The sequence below is a fragment of the Melospiza melodia genome, chromosome 1 (genome assembly GCF_035770615.1).
Source record: "Melospiza melodia melodia isolate bMelMel2 chromosome 1, bMelMel2.pri, whole genome shotgun sequence".
NCBI classification, from domain to species: Eukaryota; Metazoa; Chordata; class Aves; order Passeriformes; family Passerellidae; genus Melospiza; species Melospiza melodia.
Genome location: NC_086194.1, coordinates 58,934,345 through 58,954,507, shown reverse-complemented (window position 1 = coordinate 58,954,507; position 20,163 = coordinate 58,934,345). Strand labels below are relative to the sequence as shown.

Genomic DNA, 20,163 nt, shown 5'->3' with positions numbered 1-20,163 from the left:
AAATTTGGCTGTGTCAGCAGCATGAAACATTGGCCAGAAGCCTACTAGTGTGACTCTTTGACTGGTTAAGAGAGGTACTTGCATTGAAAGGATTTACTGATCAATCAGTTTAATTGGCTTGCACAGAGGAGGCAGAAGTGAGCAGTTTCTTTCTTGCTGGCTTGCTCATTTACTACTGTAGTGCTGTAATTCACTGTAGGCTCCTGAAAAACCTAAGCTCGTTGGATTGCATAGGATTTATTTTCTTTGTGAGTATGCCAATATTTTTACAAGAAAAAAACTCAATTATACTGCATTGACTTTAAATACCAAATAACCATATCATACACCAACTCCCAAAAGTACTTTTAACTGTAAACTTTGAAGTGCTTAACCCTTTCATTTTGATCTTTGCTTATTTACCTTGAAGAAAAGTCTATTCAAGTAGACATCTCTAAAAGGGAAGGTTTTCTGGATTTCTTTAATTTTCCAATTCAAGGAAATTTTTAAAGATAAATTTATATTATTTCTATAATTTTTCTTTCTTTCCTTTTTTAATCCTAGATCTGCCTGGGCAATTTTTTTTTAATATTTTTGCATTTTTTCTTATACAAGATATCCAAAATTTCAAGGCAAAAATTGGGTTTCATTACCAAACACAAGTGCACTGTGAAACCGAAGGTGATATCTTAATGTCAGTGTGGATCTGCAGAACACAGGCATACTGTAACATGTTCCTGAACCAATTTTTCCAAGCTGTGTTAGATAAGAAGGACATTTAGAAAGTAATTATTAAGCATGACATTTCAATTTTTTTATAAATGCAGATAGATATGAGCACCTATTGATTGACATCTGCATGTAATCCTGCTTATCGGATTAAACTAAATCTCTCTTTGAAGTGTTGTTAGACTGAACTGAGATGCTTTCATGAAATTTCACATTAGATTGTAATGGATTTTTGAGTTGGTCGCCTGTTCAATGAAATATATAAACTTAAACTCTTTAAAATGTAAATGAAAAAGATAAAAAGTATACTTTTTCTCTGAAACTCATTTTATGATTAAGTCATTTTGTGCATGTTCTGAAATTTACTTCTTTATTTTAGATGCTTACAGGGAGCAAATGCTAACAAAATTAGAATTTAATCAGTGTACTGGGCTAGGTTTATAGATTTTGGCTAGTCTTTGTATCTTTACTCAATGTGCTAACATCTTGTTTTTCACTTTTCATGGTGTTTTCTAGCACTGTTTGCATTGATTAGTAGATGAATAACTATTGGCACCAGGCTTTCTTTGCACTATCTTTTCAGTATATTTCAGAATCCTGGTTGTTTTTTCCTGGTTTTGTATAATTTTTTGCCTGCATAATGTTTGCCAATCACATACAGTTGCAGAGGTGGATTTCAGTTGATAAGGCATTAAATCATAATAACCAAATGTGTTTTGTGTATTGGTTGATTTAATGTCTGAAATAATAATTTCAACTAGTATAGTTGGCTTTTAGTGTTGTGCATTTACTTTGCTCATCTTTCATTCATTTCATTTTTAGCTCTCCAGTTTTTTACCACCTAGCTGGTAATTCTGTCAAAATTAGACTACTGCTACTGAACTGAAAATATACCAAAAAATATCTCCAAACTTCATGAATTTATTGATCCCTTTATGAAATGTTTAATTGAGCTGGCATTTCAAATTAGACAAGTCAGCTTCTTCTCCTGGCAGATTATTTGGAAATGCAGTCATCAGCTAACAACTTTATTTTGGTAGTTTTTCTAAAGCCCCACTGTAAAGAAATTAGGCATATGTTTGCACATTATTTAGGGTACTGTGCAAGCAGCATCTGGGGCAAGCAGCCCGTGTGTCTGGCTAGCCCAGGTGCTGGCTGCAGAGTCAGCTCTGCGTGGGCACACTGAAGGAGCTTCTCTCAGCAAACAGGTTGTACAAAATCATATGCATCCTACATTTCTGTTGTGACTGTTACCTCAGGTAGGTGCAATTAAATTGTGTTTGAGGCACACCTACATCTGTTACCCTTTTCTGGATGCAAATTTGAAATTCTCAGAGGCACTGACATGGGTAAGTGTTGAATACTATAAAACATATAGAGAAATAGAACCAAAAAATAATCTTTTTAACAAAAGAAAGTCAGTCTCTTTGAATGAAGTCTTTAAGAAGGGTGCAATTGTGGAAAGCAAGGTTCTAGTAATGCACTAGAAAGCTTAGTGGGCGTTAAAACTGTGTAATTGAAAAGAAGGTAATAAGCTGGTTTGTGTAGTGACAGTAGCAAAGCAAAATAAAAGATGCCTTTTGCCCTTTGTATTACTCAAAGAAATGGTAGTTGAAACACTTTAAGTGCTAGAAGGAAAATCGTAATGAAAATTAGAAGCAAGGAACAAATCACAGTACATTCAAGTATCAACAGTTTACAGGATAAAGATAGGAAGAGAGAAAGATAAGGAATGAAAGAATTCTCCTGACAATAGCTCCAGGTGAATTGAAAACACTTTTTCAAAGAGAAAATATAATACAAGAGGACTAGCAGTAAACAAGCTTAGGAAGGGAACTCTCTGGTTTCTACCTGAGAGCCACATCTTCCAGGCAGTGGGGAGAGAGATGGTTTTGAATGTTTCTTTGGCAAACAATTCTGTCTTGCTGCCTTTTCACCAGAAACAGCTTCTTTGTGTTTTTATTCCATCTGTGTCCTTAATTTAGCAAAGGGAATAATTTCTTCTTTCTATATAGTTATCTTGTTATAGATAATTCAAAAATATTATGGTACTCCTCAACTTGCTCTGCCTACAAGATGAAGGCCAAACCAATTCATGCTATTTTCCATCTCAGTGCATCTCAACTTGTACCCAGCTGTGAGACCACAGGTCTGAAGGGATGGAGGCCAGAGTCCCTGATACTCTCTGAAGCAAATCCTCCTGAGCTTCACCTGTGCTGGGAATCCAGATCCTAGCCCCAGTCACTCTGTGCCTGCCACCCACAGTTGTATCTGACCCCTACACTCTGCTTGAACAGCCTGATTGGTTATTTGAAAACACCATAAATCTTCATCAGTTTACAAATTTCAGGATTGTTAATCTCAGGAGATTTTAGCCTGAGATTTCATAGGATATCTCCAATAGGAACAGCTTGGCATTTATTACGTGAGGTTTGTTTCATTCACTCCAGAAGTAGGTCCATCCCTCTTGGCCTGTTGTTTATCCCAGGTAGCTAACATGTGATTATTGTCTTTGTGTGTGGTGTTGTTTATCCCAGGTAGGTGACAGCTGCTGTGTCAGTGATCCATGTCAGGGGGTGGTGAGGCAGCTGTCCCATGCCGTGCTGTGCCGTGACAAGCTCCGTGTGCAGGGAGCCCGAGTGTGACGCACTGGGCAAGGCACAGCGTGCTGCAGGTTGGAGAGCACCTGGGACTTCGAGTCAGGGTCAGGAGATGCATGGCCAGGCATCTCCTGATGGCTGCAGCCCCTTGGGCATGGGTGCAAGGCAGCTCTCCTTCCAAGGGGGCTGGCCCCACCACTTACAGCCCCATCCCAGCAGCCTGGTCCTGTCACGCTGCCCCACAGTGGGGCCAGCCCTGTGCACAGAGCTGCTCATTCTGGCCTTCCAGAGTCCTTCTTACTGTCTGGTGATTTTTCATCTGCAAGGAGCTGTGATTGCAGTCTCAAAGGAAAAGCTTTCTTAGCAGAAGGAGATATAAAATTTTCACAGTACCGGCAATAATGATTAAAGAGGGCATGATGTTTTTGCACAGCTTCCCCATGTGTGCAGTCTGGACTGTCTCCCCATCTTCAGGCTCTCACTGTCATAGATGAGCTGCAAAATTCTCTGATCCTTGCTGCAAATTGGCCCTGAAGTGCCACAACATCCCAGGAGCTTTGTTTATATCTCATCAGTCAAAAATAAATAGGCCTGATACATCTAGTTATTTTGAACAGCGATGAAATGCAGTAAATAAATGTCTTCCTTGATGCTAGTAGGAGTAATACAAGAATATTTTACAGGCATCTGCTGTATATTCTAAAATGCTAGCTAAATTTAAGATTGCTGAAAATGCATAGTACCACATAGGGATTTTTATGCTAAATGTGTGAGTGAAACAATTCCTAGAAGGCAAATGGGAACATTACAGTGTTGTTAAGAGTGCCATCATGGCTTGACTAACGATGTTCAGAACATTCTTAGTTCAGAATTGTTTGTGTGAGGTTTGATTTCAGTCCATGTTCTGCAACGTGCTGGTGTGTTTTCTGTAGTCTTCCAATGCTGTTATCTGTATTAACAAATAATTGACTGGGATAGGAAGGGATCAGTAGATCAAGAATTTTGCATTGAAACATCAACATCTTTAGTATGCGTAGTTCAGGGACTCTTTTCAAAACTAACTTTAGCACCCTGAGCCAGAATGCTAATGTAAATACAGCTTATGTAGTCTGCATATCTAAATGCTTGAAAACTGAAATGGATCACCTTCTTTTACATAACAGGACCTGTGTTTAATGGTTGCACTGCATTAGTGGTAGAAACTGTGAGACTGCTTTCAAATAACGTATTATCCAAACCTAAGAGTAATTTTATTTTTCAGGCTGTAACTGATTCACGTTTTAATGCTGTGGCTTTGTTGTTGTTGTTGCTCTATAGTCAGTATCCCAGGGGAATTGAAAACAACTGGCTGGGCTACTTGGTTTAATTAAAAGTCTTCAGAAAAAAAAAATCATTACCTGGTGACACATTATTCATACTTCCTCCCAATTCCCCCCCATGAGTTATTTTCATTTTAGAGCATCATAGATAGCTGGTCTGTATATGGACTCTGCGGCTATCTAAAGTGAATTTGATATTCCAGGCTGTGGTGATGAAACAGAAAAAAGCACTATTATCAGCAGTAAGAGGAGAAATTGGGCTTTTGAATCACAGAAACAGAAGCTGACATTAGGAAGCAGATAGTATATATTTAATGTCCTTAAATAGAAAGGGGATTTTTTCCTTAATTCTGTAGAACAGCTCAAAATTTTCCACACCTGTTGAGGACTCAGGTAGTATAATAATACATAAATGGCTGATAGCTAGATGTTTTCAGTGTAAAAAATGTTTTAGTTCTATGAAAAGACTGTTCTAAGAAAAACTGTCTGGCAGAGCTACTCTCCACTCTCCACCTGTGCTCGATAAATAGAGGATAACAACAGTTACTGCTTTTAAATGTGTCTTTTGAATCTCTGCCAAAACCTGTCATTTTCTCTAAACTTCTTTTTGTTGCCAGACTGAACAGGATGTTTGGAGGATGGGGGGGAACAAAGGAAATATTTGAAAGAATCAGCCTGTTTGTATTGTTAAAATGAGCAGATTCATGAGGGGAAAAAAATATTAGGAAGCTGGAAGATGCATTCTGCCCTGTCCTAGCTGATGGACTGGAGTGTTGTTTTGCATACTGTAAACTGGCAGTCAGCTATCATCATTCCTTTGAAAGTAAATCAGAGCTTCAGCTTATGTTGGGAGACATTTAAGCCTTTTTCTTCACTTTCTTTTTTCCCCACAAACATCAGTCACACAGCTATCTTCTATTACAGATTTGAGAACACTTCAGAGAGGGGCTGATTTCCTTCCATGTTTGGGTAATCCTGTAAAGGTCACTGTCTAACCAGTGTGAGCTTCCAAGATAAGGTACTAAGAGTGGGTATTTTTTTATTCTGTGATTGGATATTTGAGAGCTTTCTTTGAAGTTTGCAATTCCTTTGCCAGCTGGTCCCCAGATTGCCAGAGCTGACCTAATAGCACATAGCTGGTAACTTGGAACTTGTGTTAATTACAGAAGTACTGGAATGAGCTTCCTGAGCTAGTTGTCTCTTGGTCAGACATTAGTCTAAAATCTGAGAGGAAAGTTGATTGCTTTGAATATTTCAGATGTGGCTGTTTATCTGACAAGTGAATGGCTGCTCTTTACGTTTTCTAAGAGGCCAGTGAGTTACCAGGCTTTGCTGGGATTTACGTTCTCCTACAGCACTTAAGATTCTAAGCCAATAAAGGTGTGGATTTGGCTTTGTTACACGATTTTCTGAAATGAATAGGGATAAAGAGCATGAATTATGTTGGTTTCTCATTTCTTAAGTGAAAAGCAAGCTCATACATCAGTTTGCTGTTGGTACCTTTTACAGGAATTGCTCCAGAGGCTGTTGGCTGCTGGAAAGCAGTTTGTTCTCCTTACCTGGTGTCTGCAGACAGCCTCAGTGTGCCCTGGTGTGGGATCTCAGCACAGCAGTCCTGATGTGCAGTCACTGAGACAACCCTTGGGGGGCTCGGAGGTCCTGGAATGTTGCCAGAAGTGTTTGGTGGTTGGACTTTGATCCTGCACGGGAGATGACACCTGTATGAGGATGGGAGGATCACACGGGGATAAATGGTGAAGAGATAGATTAATTATAGTCTGAAACACAGGGTTTAGGATTTCGGTACGGGGGGGTTCTACGAAGACAAGATGAAGGAACTAGGGTGTGTCCTGTACTTCTTCTTCTTCTTGGCCTCCATCTTCTGTGGTGGTGGTGGCACTTTGAGATTGGTTCTTACTAAATGTGCACTCTTCAATAAGGGTGAAAGGTATTGGGGAGAAAAGGTAAATATCTTATACGTAGTTTTTAGTATAAAGATAAGTCACCGCCACGAGGGCACGCAGTGTGCTCATGGCTGGCGTGCTGTGCAGACCTCTGTCGGGCCGAGAGAAGATATTGTAGATAAAAATTAATAAACACTGAAGACCGAAAAAAAAAAACCTGAAGACTCCTTTCATCCTTTGGAGTGTGGGCTGCCCCAAGGCCACCCCGAGCCTTTCCAGGCCATCAAAAACAGCCGAGAATGGGACAGGAACTGGGATTGGGATAATTGGGAATGGGGTTTGGATACTGGGAATGGGATTGGGATATTGGGAACTGGGACTGGGACAATCGGGAATGGGGTTGGGATACTGGGAACTGGGATTGGGATACTGGGAATGGGATTGGGATATTGGAAACTGGGATTGGGATAATTGGGAATGGGGTTGGGACAGTCAGGAATGGGAACGGGAACTGGGAATGTGAATGCTTTTGGGAACTGGGAACTGGGATAGGATAACTGGGAATGAGAACCGGGAATGGGGTTGGGATATTAGGAACTGGGATTGGGATATTGGGAATGGGATTGGGATAAATTTTAGATCAATTTTGAGTCATTTTTAGGATAAATTTGGGGTCATTTTTGGGCATTTTTGGGGATTTTTGGGGTAAATTTTGGGGGCATTTTTGAGGGATTTTTGGGGTAAATTTTGGGTCTTTTTGAGCCATTTTTGGGATAAAATATGGGGCATTTGGGGGTTTTTTTGGGGGTAAATTTTGGGTCTTTTTGGGCCATTTTTGGGGTAAATTTTGGGGCATGTTTGGGATATTTGGGGGTAAATTTTGGGTCTTTTTGGGCCATTTTTGGGGTAAATTTTGGGGCATTTTTGAGGGATTTTTGGGGTAATTTTTGAGTCTTTTTGGGCCATTTTTGGGATAAATTTTGGGGCATTTTGGGATTTTTGGGGGTAAATTTTGGGTCTTTTTGGGCCATTTTTGGGATTTTTTTGGAGTAAATTTTCGGTCATGTTTGGGTTGTTTTGGGGTATTTTGGGTTATTTTGGGGTATTTTGTGTCATTTTTGACCAAATTTGGGTCTTTTTTGGGGTAAAATTTGAGGCATTTTTGGGATTTTTTGGGGTAAATTTTTGGGTCATTTTTGGGTCAATTTTGAGTCATTTTTTGGATAAATTTGGGGTCATTTTTGGGCATTTTTTGGGATTTTTGGACCATTTTTGGGGTAAATTTTGGGCCATTTTTGGGTGAATTTTGAGCTATTTTTGGGTCTTTTGGGGTCATTTCTGGAGCCATTTTTGGGATAAATTTTGGGTGATTTAGGGTTATTTTGGGGGGATTTGTTGGGGCATTTTTGGAGTCAGTTTTGGGATATAATTTGGGACATTTCTGGGATTTTTGGGGTCATTTTTGGAGTAGATTTTTGAGTCATTTTGGGGATTTTTGGGGGTAATTTTGGGTTTTTTTGGGCCATTTTTGGGATAAATTTTGGGGCATTTTTGGGTCAATTTTGAGTCATTTTTAGGATAATTTTGCGGTCATTTTGGGGCATTTTTTGGGATTTTTGGGTTGTTTTCAGGTATTCTGGGTTATTTGTGGGTTATTTTTTGTCATTTTGGACCACATTTGGGTCTTTTTGGGGTAAATTTTGGGCTACTTTTGGGGATTTTTTGGGGCATTTTTGAGTCAGTTTTGGGATAAATTTTGGGGCATTTGTGGGATTTTTTGGGTCATTTTTGGAGTAGATTTTTGAGTCATTTTGGGGATTTTTGGGGGTAATTTTGGGTTTTTTTGGGCCATTTTTGGGATAAATTTTGGGGCATTTTTGGGTCAATTTTGAGTCATTTTTAGGATAATTTTGCGGTCATTTTGGGGCATTTTTTGGGATTTTTGGGTTGTTTTCAGGTATTCTGGGTTATTTGTGGGTTATTTTTTGTCATTTTGGACCACATTTGGGTCTTTTTGGGGTAAATTTTGGGCTACTTTTGGGGATTTTTTGGGGCATTTTTGAGTCAGTTTTGGGATAAATTTTGGGGCATTTGTGGGATTTTTTGGGCTCATTTTGGAGTAAATTTTTGGTCTTTTTGGGCCAAGTTTTTGGTTCTTTTGGGGACATTTTTGGGATAAATTTTGGGTCATTTTGGGGATTTTTTGGGGGTAATTTTTCGGTCAATTTTTGGGGTCAGTTTTGGAGGATTTTTCGGTCAATTTTGAGTCGTTATTTGGGTAAATTTTGGGACAATTTTGGAATTTTTTGCAAGTCATTTTTGGGTGATTTTTGGGGTAAATTTTGGATCATTTTTGGGGCAGTTTGTGGCATTTTGGACCAAATTTGGGTCATTTTTAGGGTAGATTTTGGGGTAAATTTTGGATTATTTTTGGGGGTCATTTTTGAGGTAAATTTTGGTGAATTTTTGGGGTGCATTTTCGGGTCATTTTTTGGTCATATTGGGTCATTTTTGGGTATTTCGGGGTTTTTTTGTCATTTTGGACAAAATTCAGGGCATTTTGGGGTCAAATTTGGGACATTTTTGGGACTTTTTTGAGTCCTTCTTGGGATTTTTTTTTTTTGGGGCATCTTTGAGCCAATTTGGGTCATTTTTGGGATAAATTTTGGGGCATTTGGGGGGTTTTTTGGGGGGTCAATTTTTGGGGTAAATTTTGGGTCAGTTTCGGGTATTTTCAGTTATTTTGGGGTTATTTTTTGTCATTTTGGACCAAATTTGGGTAATTTCTGGGGTCATTTTGGGGGTCATTTTAGGGATAAATTTTGGGACTTTTTGGGGCATTCTTTGGGATGTTGTTGGGTCATTTTGGGGGTTTTTTGGGGCCGTTTTGGGGGACATTTTTGGGATCGATTTTGGAGAATTTTTGGGTCTTTTGGGGTCAGTTTTGGTCGAAAAGTGTGAGGGATTTTTGAGGAACTTTTTGGGCCATTTTTGGGGTAAATTTTGGGTCAAATTTTGGGTTATTTTGGGGGCATTTTTTGTCATTTTGACCAAATTTGGGTCATTTGGGGGCATTTTGGGGGCATTTTTGGGGCATTTTTGAATAATTTTGGGGCATTTTGTAATTTCACATCATTTTTGGAGTAAATTTGGGGCGATTTTGGGACAATTTTTGAGGCCATTTTTGAGTATTTCGGGTGTTTTTGGGGCCACTTTTGGGGGTCAATTTTGGGGCATTTTTGGGATTTTTTTGGGGATTTGTTTGGGACTTTTTGGGTCTTTTTTTGGCCCTTTGGGGTCATTTTTGGGTTAATTTTGGGCCTGTTTATGGATATTCTGGGGTTGTTTTTTGTTATTCTTGACTGAATTTTGATCATTTTGTGTCATTTTAAGGCCATTTTTGGTCATTTTGAGGGTTTTATGGGCAATTTTGGGAGGTTTGGGGCCATTTTTGAGTCATTTTTGGGATAAATTTTGGGGCGTTTCTGGGATTTTTTGGGGACATTTATGGGGTCATTTTTGGGTTATTTTTGGGGCATTTTTTGTCATGTTGGACCAAATTTGGATCTTTTGGGGCATTTTTGGAATAAATTTTGGGCCATTTTTAGGGATTTTTGGGGCATTTTTTGAGCCAGTTTTCAGATAAATTTTGGGGCATTTTTGACATTTTTTGGGGTCATTTTTGGGGTAAATTGTGAGGCATTTTTTGGGGGTATTTTTTGTCATTTTCCCCCAAATTTGGGTCTTCTTGGGCCGTTTTTGAGGCACTTTTGGGATTTTTGAGGGTCATTTGGGCCCATTTTTGGGATAAATTTTGGAGCATTTTTGGGGGACATTTTTAGGTCTTTTCGGGTCATTTTGGGGGGGGGCATTTTGGGGTAAAATTTGGGACATTTTTGGGTCTTTTTCCCATTATTGGGGTCTTTTTTGGGGGGATTTTTTTGGGGCATTTTTTGGATAAATTTTAGAGCATTTTTGGGATTTTTTGGGTCAGTTTTGGGGTAAATTTGGGGCATTTTTGGGGTCATTTGTGAGCGATTTGGGCCATTTTTGTGATTTTTCTCTCCCCTCCCCCAGAAGAGGTGCTGGAGCTGGAGCTGCCCCTCCCCCCACGTGAGAAATTGAGGAAAAATTAGGAAAGAATTTTTAAAAATGGGGAAAAATTGGAAAACTTGGGGATCTTGGGGAGAAATTCTGGAATTCGTGAGAATTTTGGAAAAACTGGAAATTTTGGGGGAAAATGTGGGAATTTGGGGGGAACTTAATGGAAAAATTGGGAATTTTGGGAAAATTTTGGGAAAAAAGTGGGGGAAAACTTAGGAAAATTTTGGTTAAATGATAAAAAAATTAGGGAATTTGAAAGGGATTTTGGTGGAATTTTGGGGATTTGAGGGGGAGTTCTGGGATTTAGGGTGGAATTTTGGGATTGAATCCCGAATTTTGGGAATGAATCTCAGATTTTAGGGGGAGTCTGAGAATTTTGAGGGATTTTGGGTGAATTTTTAGGGAATTTGGAGTGGATTTTTCAGGAACCTAGAGGGGATTGTGGGAATTTTTGGTATTTCATGGAATTTTGGGGGATTTTGGGATTTAGGGTGGAATTTTGGGATTGAACCCCAAATTTGGTGAGGAATCCAAGGGAACTTTGAGAGATTCCAGTGAATTTTGAGGGGTTTTGGGTGATTTTTGAGGGAATTTGAAGCGGAATTTTTGGGATTTTGGGATTTGGGGAGAATTTTAGGATATGGGGGGGAAATTCTGGGAATTAATCTCATATTTGGGGCAGAATCTGAGTGAATTTTGGGTGAATTTTGAGGGGTTTTGGGTGAATTTTTGGGTATTTTGAACTGAATTTTTTTTTGGAACCTCAAGAGAATTTTTGGGATTTTGGGGGGCTCCCAGCTCTCCGCCCTCTTCAAGGTAAGGACTCCCCAAAAAATTCTCAAAAATTCCCCAAAATCCTTCCACAAAAATCCCTCCCAAAAATCCCCCCATGAGCCAAAAAAATTCACAAAAAATTCCCCAAAAATTCACAAAAAAATCCCCAAAATCCAGGGGCACTCTCAGCTGTCTTCAAGGTCAGAATTCCCAAAATAAATCCTGAATATCCCAAATACCCCAAATATTCCCCAAAAATTTCCAAAAATCCCTCAAAAACTTCCCAAAAAATCCCCAAATACCCTAATTATCCTAAAAACACCCCCAATTAATCACAAAAAAATCCAGAAAAATCAGCAAAAATTGGCAAAAAATGGCGAAAAATTGCCAAAACATTCCCAAAAAATTCCCAAAAAACCCCAAAAAATCCCAAATACTTGCAGAACTCCTGCTGCAGCCGAAGGTTCCCGTTGTGAGGCGGTGCTGGCGGCTGCGGCCGGGCCCCGCCCGCGGCTCCTTCACGCCCCAGCCCGTTCCTGTTCCTGCTCGGGGCTCTGCCCGCGGCTCCTTCACGCCCCAGCCCGTTCCTGTTCCTGCTCGGGGCCCCGCCTGCGGCTCCTTCACGCCCCAGCCCGTTCCTGTTCCTGCTCGGGGCTCTGCCCGCGGCTCCTTCACGCCCCAGCCCGTTCCTGTTCCTGCTCGGGGCCCCACCTGCGGCTCCTTCACGCCCCAGCCCGTTCCTGTTCCTGCTCGGGGCCCTGCCTGCGGCTCCTTCACGCCCCAGCCCGTTCCTGTTCCTGCTCGGGGCCCCACCTGCGGCTCCCGCGGCTCTCGGGGGCCCCGGGGCAGCGCTGGGTGCAGCACCTGAGCCACGGCGACTCCCGCCTGCTGCGGATATCAGAACCTTCTGCCATAAATGGGGAATTCCAGGGAAATTTCAGTGAAATTCCTGCAAAATTCCTGCCAAAATCCCGAAAAAAACAGCCCGGAAACGATGGAGGTGTCGGTGTTGTTACTGGGGGAAAAACGGGAAAAAATAGAGAAAAAAGGAGTGGAAAATTCAGGATTCTATTCCCAAAACAATGTGAGAAATGAAGAAAGAGGAGGAATCTCAAAGTATTCCAGAAAAGACCCCAAAATTCCCAAGAAATTCCAGTGGGATTCCCCCCAAAAATGGCCCAGAAATGAGGGAGGTATTGCTGTTTTTATTGGGGAATTTTGGGGACAAAATGAGGGAAAAAAGGGGTGGAAAATTCAGGATTCTGCTCTCAAAATAGCATGGGAAGAGGAGAGGGAGAGGAAACCCAAAATATTTGGGGAAAAGACCACAAAATTCCAAAAAAATTCCAGTGAAATTCCACAAAAAATCCAGCCCAGAAGTAGTGGAAGTGTCGCTGTTTATATTGCAGGAAAAAGGAAAAAAAAAGGAGAGGAAATTCAGATTCTATTCCTAAAATAATGTGGGGAAATGAAGAAAGAGGAGGAATCCCAAAATACTTGGGAAAAGATTCCAAAATTCCAGTGAAATTCCAAAAAAAACCCAAACCACTTTAAAATGAGAGAAGTGACGGTGTTTTCACTGAGGGGGAAATGGGGGAAAACGGGAAAAAAAAGGTTAAAAAAAGGGGTGGAAAATTCAGGATTCTGCTCCTAAAATAGCGTGGGAAGAGAAGAAACAGAAACTCAAAATATTTGGGGAAAAGATCCCGAAATTTCCAAGAAATCCCCCAAAAATTCCAGTGAAATTCCCGGAAAAAAAAAAGGTCCAGAAACAAGGGAGGTGTCGGTGTTTTTATTGGGGTAAAATGGGAATAAAATGGGAAAAAAGGGGTGGAAAATTGAGAATTCTGAGGTCAGAAAATACAGGAAGGGAAACCCCAAAATTTTGGGAAAAGACCCCGAAATTCCCAGGAAATTCCAGAGAAATTCCCAAAATAAGAGTCCAGAAACGAAGGAGTTGCTGCAGTTTTTTATTGGGGGAATTTGGGGTGAAAATGGCAAAAAATGGGAAAAATCTGGGGAGGAATTTTGGGATTCCATTGCCAGAAAGTTTGGAAGGAGATAAAGGGTGGGAAACACAAAATATTTGGTATAAATCCCAACAATTCCCAAAACAATGTTTGAAAATGCTCAATTTGTAACTGGATTTTGGGATGAAAAGGGCAAAAAATGGGAAAAACTTGGAGGAAATTTGGGATTTCCATTCCCAGAAAATCTGGAAGGAGATAAAGGAGTGGGAAACACAAAATATTTGGCATAAATCCCAAAAATTCCCCCCAAAATGGCCCAAAAAGCACGGTTTTGGAATTTGAACTGGGAAAAAAATGAGAAATTTTGGGCTGGAAACTTCAAAAAATGGGAAAAAACTCCAAGGGAAATTTGGAATTCTGGCTTCAGATAGTCTAGAAAGAGAAGAGAGGGACAAAACCCCAAAATATTTTGGATAAACAGAAAAAGAAACCCAAAATCCCCCCAAAATGCCCCAAACCATCAGAATTTTAGGATTTAATTTGGGGACCCAAATTTGGTGGAAAAAAACCCAAAAATGGGCAAAAAACAAAAGGGAAATTTTGGGGTTTCATCCTTGGAAAATCTGGGGGTGAAAACCCCAAAATATTTGGGAGAAAACCCCAAATAATCCCAAAATTCACCCAAATGTTCATATTTAATGGGGGAGGAGCCAAAGTTTGGGGTCAAATTTTTGGGGAATCCCAAAAATAAAAAAAAACAAAAAACAAAAAACAAAAAACAAAAAACAAAAAAAATCCCCAAAATCTCACCTTGAAGTCGGAGCTGGAGGTGTCAAAAAAGTTCCAGGCCTTCTTCAGGCATCTCTGGGGAAATCCCAGAAGTTGTTTTGGAGAAAATTCCCCAAATTTGGGGGTTTTCCTCCAAATTTGAGGGTTTTATAACCCAAATTTTGGGAATTTTTTTCCCCAATTTTTGGGGTTTTTTTCCTCAAACTTTGGGGGTTTTTTGCCTTCAAATTTTTGGGGGGTTTTGGGGTTTTTTGGGGTCTCACTTTGGAGCACTTTGGGATCTCCTCCTCTTCCTCCTCCTCTTCATCCATCAGGCTCTGCCTGGTGGGGGAAGGGTAAAAAAGAACCCAAAATCCCCCAAATTCACCCAAAATCCCCCCAAAATTGATCCCAGGACCCTCCCTCCAAAAACTCCCACCCAGGATCCCCCCAAAATACCCCAAATCTTTCAAATTTTCGCCCAAATTTCCATAAATCCCTCCCAGGATCCCCCAAAGTTCCCCAAATGTCCCAGATTTCACCCAAAAATCCCCCAAAATTTTATCAAATTGCCCTGAGATCCCAAATCCCATCCAAAAATCTCCCGAATTTCCCCCCCAAAAATTCTGATTGTCCCCCAAATCCCCTAAACCCCCCCCAAAATACCAAATTTCTTCCCAAAATCCAAATCCCCCCCAAAAAATCTCCCAAATTCCTCAAAAAATCCCCAATTTCCCCCCCCAAAAACCTCTGAAAATCCCCCCCCCCAATCCTCCCTGAAAATCCCAATTTCTCCCCAAAAATCTTCCGAACTCCTCCCCCCAAATATCCCTGAATTACCCCCCCAAATCCCAAATTTCCCCTAAAAATCCCAAATTTCCTGCCAAAATTCCAAATTTTCCCCCAAAAATCCCAAATTTTCCTCACCAGGACTCCCAAGTCCTCCTGGATTCGTCAATGTGGGGTGGAAAAACGCCAAAATGTTGAGGTTTTTTTGGATTGTCAGGAATTTTCCCCCCAGATTTTGGGGTGTGTTTTTGCCGTAGCTGTGCAGGTGGGGGAGGAGCGGGAGCTCTCCCTGAGAGTGCTCGAGCTCAGGGTGGGGATGGACAGGGCCCGACAGGCCGGGGCCGCAGAATTTGGGCTTTTTAACCAAAATTCCACTGGTTTAACCCACAATTTCATTTTCTAAACCCAAAATTTGAGGGCATTTTTTTAGCCTTTTTTTTTTGTTTCTTTCCCCCCCCTCCAAAATTTTTTATTTTCTGCCAAAATTTGGCTTTTTTGCCCACTAAAATTGGATTTTTTTTCCACAATATTCAAATTTTTCCCCCCCCAAAAATTCAGACTTTCTCCCCTCCCCCAATTCCCTTTTTCCTCCCCAAAACTTTTCCCCCGAATTTCAGATTTTTGCCCCACAAAATTGGATTTTTTTTCACCCGGATTTTTTTTCCCCAACTTTAGAGTTTTGCCCCCTAAAATTCAGATTTTCCCCCTCCAAACTCCACTAAAATTCAGATTTTTTCCCCCCAAATTCAGGATTTCTCCCCCAAATTCCCATTTTTGCCCCCAGTAAATTCTGGATTTTCCCAAATTCCCGCATTTTCCCCCAAATCCGGCTCTCACTGAGGCTCTGGGCTCTCTTGAGCGGGGGGGCCCCAGGGGTTTCCATAAATTCCCTGCAGGGCCCTCACGCAGCGCAGCTGAACCTCCCCATGCTGGAAACAAAAAAAAAAAAAGGGAATTTTACAGCCCAAATTCCCAAATTCCACATTTCCCCCATTTTCCCCCTCATTTCCCCAATTTTGCCCCATTTTCCCCCCCAATTTCCACCCAATTTTTCCCCAATTTTCCCACATTTTTCCCCAATTTTCCACCATCTTCCCAATTCTTCCCCAATTTTCCCCCCCATTTTCACCATTCCCCCCCCATTTTTCCATTTTCCCTCAATTTTCTTCATTCCCAACTCATTTTCCCCCATTTATTTACAAGTCTTTCCCATTTTCCCCAGAATTCGTGGCATTTCCCTCCATTTTTCCAGGATTTCCTGGGTTCTCCCCCATTTTTCCAGATTTTCTCCATTTCTTCTGGATTTTTCCAGGATTTTCCCTCCAGATTTTTTCCCTTTATTTTTTCTGGGATTTTTCCTGGATTTTATTCCAATTTTTTCTGAATTTTTTCCCAATTTTTTCCCTAATTTTTTCCCATTGTCCCAGGAGTTTTTTCCCATTTCCCCCAGATTTTTTCTCATTTTGCCCAGGATTTTCCCAAATTTTTCCCCAGGATTTTTCCCAGGACTCTTTTCCCATTTTCCCAGACTTTTTCTCATTTTTACTGGGATTTTTTCCCCATTTTTCCCAGGATCGTTCTTTCCAATTTACTGCAGGATTTCTCTTTTTTTTTTTTTTTTTCTTTCCCCATTGTTCCATTTTTTCCGCATTTTCCTCCATTTTGCCCATTTTTTCATATTCTTTCCCCATTTTTTCCTTTTTCCCAATTGCCCCGCGTTTCCATGCCCACCTCGTCGTGCAGGGTCCATCCCAGGTACCTGAGGTGGCTGTCAGTGAGGAAGGACCCCAGGAATTTCCCATGTTCCCCCATTTTTCTCCATTTTTTAACCGTTTCTTCCCAATTCTTTCTTTCCCATTTTTTCCCTGTTTTTCCCCCCCATTTTCCATGCCCACCTCGTCGTGCAGGGTCCATCCCAGGTACTTTAGGTGGCTGCCAGAGAGGAAGGAGCTGGGGAGTTTCCTCACCCACACCCCGAGCTCCTCCATGCAGATCCCGCGGATCTCGGGCGCCACATCCCTGTCCCGGAAAGAATTCCCCACATCAGACCCAAAATCCACCAAAATCCACACAAAATCCTCCCCTTTGACCCCAAAATCCCTCAAAATCCACCCAAAATCCCCCATATCCACACAAAATCCTCCCCTTTGACCCCAAAATCCCTCAAAATCCACCCAAAATCCCCCAAATCCACACAAAATCCTCCCCTTTGACCCCAAAACCCACCCAAAATCACCCAAAATCCTCCTCTTTGACCCCAAAATCCCACAAAATCCACCCTGGACCCCCAAAACCTCCCCTCTGCCCCGTTTTTCCTGATTTTTCCCCATTTTTTCCCACTTTTCCCCATTTTCTCACCGGTATCGATGCACGAAGATGCCCTTGAAGATGGTGTTCATCAGCAGCTCCAGGTCCTCCTGCTGCTCCCTCAGCTGCCATTCCCAAAATTCCACCCAAATTTCCCCAAATCCCACAAAATTCCACCCAAATTCACCAAAATGCCCCAAAATCCTCAAACATTCCCAAATATCCCAAAATTCCCCCCAAAATCCACAAAATCACACCCCAAACTCTCTCAAAATCCCCCAACTTTTCACCTAAAATCCCCCAAATTGCCCCCAAAATCCCCCACTTTTCCCCTAAAGTCCCAAATTCCCAAAATTCTCAACTTTTCACTTAAAACCCCCCAAAATTCACTGAAATCCACCCAATATCCCCAAATCCACCCCAAATCCCACTCAAAATGCCCCAAAATTCCCAAATTTTCACCTATAACCCTCCAAAATCCTGATTTTCCCCCATTTTCCCCCTATTTCCCCCCATTTTTTCCACTGGTTTTGCCCTTTTCTTCCCATTTTTTCCCCATTTTTGCCCCAAATCCCTGTTTTTCAGCCCATTTTGTGCCCACCTGCAGCTGTCTGTCCCTGAGTCCCTCGAGGCGCTCGCTGCCCCTCCGGCCGGGCTTTTTTCGCTTTTCTGCCCCAAACTGGCGCTGAAAATTCTCCTGCTGCTGCCCCACCCCCAGCACCACCTCCACCAGGGAGCTCATCAGCTTCAGTGCTGGAAAATTGGGGGGGAAAATGGGGAAAACGGGAAAAAAGGGTGAAAAGGTTAAAAAATGGGAAAAATAGGTGAAAAAATGGGGGAAAAAAGGGTTAAAAATGGGAAAAACCATGGCAGAAATTCCCAGCAGGGAGCTCATCAGCTTTAGGGCTGGGAAATGGGGGAAAAAATGGGGAGTTCGGGAAAAAAAGGGAAAAAAGATGAAAAAATGGGGAAAAAATGGGGTAAAAAGGGAAAAAATAGGTGAAAAAATGGGAAAAACGTGAAAAAATGGGAAAAAAACAGCGAAGACATGAGGAAATTCCCAGCAGGGAGCTCATCAGCCTCAGGGCTGGGGAAAACGGGAAAAAACGGGAGAAAAATTAAAAAAAAATAGTGAAGAAATGGGAAAAACTGGGAAAAATGGGGAAAAAATGGGGGAAGATGAGGGATTAGGAAAAACAAGGGAAACAACAAGGAAAAACCTTGGAAAAAACTTGGAAAAAACAAACGGGAAAAGAATGAGGAAAAATGGGAAAAACTGGGAAAAAGTGAGAAAATTCAGGAAAAAAATCAGAAAAAAAAGTGGGGGAAATCAGGAATAAAAGAAGGAAAACGGAGAATAACCAGGAAGAAGAGGCAAAGTGCAGGAATTGGTGCAGTCCCAGCTGCCAGGGTGCCGGCGTGGCGGAAGGGCCACACTGGGAGTTGGCCAGGCAGGTGAGGAACGAGAGCAGGCAGCCCATGAGGAAGCGTCCTGCAGCTCCCACAGAGCACCAGCACTGCCAGCAGCTCACAGAAACCCACACGGAACCGGCGCCATGGAGGGGAGGTCATGGACAATGGATAGTCTGGGGAGTCCTGGAAATGTAAATGTAAATGTAAATGTAAATGTAAATGTAAATGTAAATGTAAATGTAAATGTAAATGTAAATGTAAATGTAAATGTAAATGTAAACGTAAATCTATCCATAAATGCAGGCAGCCCATGAGGAAGCGTCCTGCAGCTCCTGGTGCTGCCCACGGAGCACCAGCACTGCCAGCAGCTCACAGAAACCCACACGGAACCGGCGCCACCGACGGCTGGGCGTGGAGACAGGGAACTCTGGGGAGTCCTGGAAATATAAAAATATAAAATATATCTATATTTATACAGCAAAAATCCACCGAAAATCCACCCAGAACCAGCGCCAGGGATGGGAGTTCCTGCACAATGGGTACTGTGGAGAGTGCTGGAAAATACAGAAATATAAATAAATAAATACAAATACACCAAAACCCGTCCAAACCTAAATGGAATCAGTGCCAGGGATGGGAATTCCTGCACAATGGGTACTGTGGGGACTCCTAAAAACACCAAATAATAAATAAATGCAACAAAAAAATCCAAGGAAAAGACACCAAAAATCTAGGGGCAAACAAGACTCCATGGAGGTCTGGAAATAAATCTAATAAAGAAATAAATACATCAAAAATCCACAGAAAATACACCAAAAATCCAAGCAAAATACATCAAAAATCCAGGGGCAGAGGGGACTCCAGGGAGACTGGCAAATAAATCCAAATAAATAAATAAATACACCAAAAATTCAGGGAAAAGACACCAAAAATCCAGGGGCAAAGAGGACTCTGGAAAGGGTTGCAAATAAATCCAAACAAATAAATGCACCAAAAATCCAGGGACAGAAAAGACTCCGGAGAGACCTACAAATAAATTCAAACAAATAAATAAAAATTCCAAAAATTCAGGGAAAATACACTAAAAATCCAAGGAAAAGACACCAAAAGTCCAGGGACAAAGAGGACTTCAGGGAGGCCTGGAAATAAATCCAAATAAGAAATAAATATACCAAAAATCCAGGGAAAATACACCAAAAGTCCAGGGGGAGAGGGGACTCTGGGGAGGCCTGCAAATAAATCCAAATAAATAAATAAGTACATCAAAAATCCAGAAAAAAGACACCAAAAATCCAGGGAAAGGGGGCACATGGGAAGGCCTGCAAGTAAATCTAAATAAACAAATAAATACACCAAAAATTCAGGAAAAATGCATGAAAAATCCAGGGACAAATGGGACTCCAGAGAGGCCTGGAAATAAATACAAATAAATAAATAAATACATCAAAAATTTGGTGAAAATACATTAAAAATCCAGGGAGAGAGGGGACTCCAGGGAGGCCTGGAA

General features: G+C 41.3%; 1 protein-coding gene and 1 long non-coding RNA gene across 2 annotated transcripts; both read right to left on the bottom strand.

Annotated features, from left to right (window-relative positions):
• Positions 1-13,380: 13,380 nt before the first annotated feature.
• On the bottom strand, positions 13,381-14,493 carry LOC134429840 (uncharacterized). The gene is made up of 3 exons (XR_010030657.1): positions 14,432-14,493; positions 14,190-14,243; positions 13,381-13,811 (listed from the first exon to the last, which is right to left on the bottom strand). It is a non-coding gene; the product is annotated as an uncharacterized LOC134429840 (long non-coding RNA).
• A 1,188-nt stretch (positions 14,494-15,681) lies between these two features.
• LOC134429830 (putative STAG3-like protein 2) lies at positions 15,682-17,366 on the bottom strand. Its single transcript, XM_063177212.1, has 3 exons — positions 17,295-17,366; positions 16,832-16,955; positions 15,682-15,865 (listed from the first exon to the last, which is right to left on the bottom strand). Exons 1-3 carry the CDS (start codon positions 17,333-17,335, stop codon positions 15,770-15,772), a joined length of 261 nt encoding a protein of 86 aa, XP_063033282.1. The 5' UTR covers positions 17,336-17,366; the 3' UTR covers positions 15,682-15,769.
• Positions 17,367-20,163: the final 2,797 nt, after the last annotated feature.

Bases quoted from the DNA above. Each gene is read 5' to 3' on its own strand.
- LOC134429830 (XM_063177212.1), bottom strand. From the start codon at position 17,335: ATGAACACCATCTTCAAGGGCATCTTCGTGCATCGATACCG. The intron at 16,956-17,294 runs GTGAGAAAATGG...TTTCCGGGACAG, and splicing joins ATCTTCGTGCATCGATACCG to GGATGTGGCGCCCGAGATCC. The intron at 15,866-16,831 runs GTGGGCATGGAA...TTTTGTTTCCAG, and splicing joins GATGGACCCTGCACGACGAG to CATGGGGAGGTTCAGCTGCG.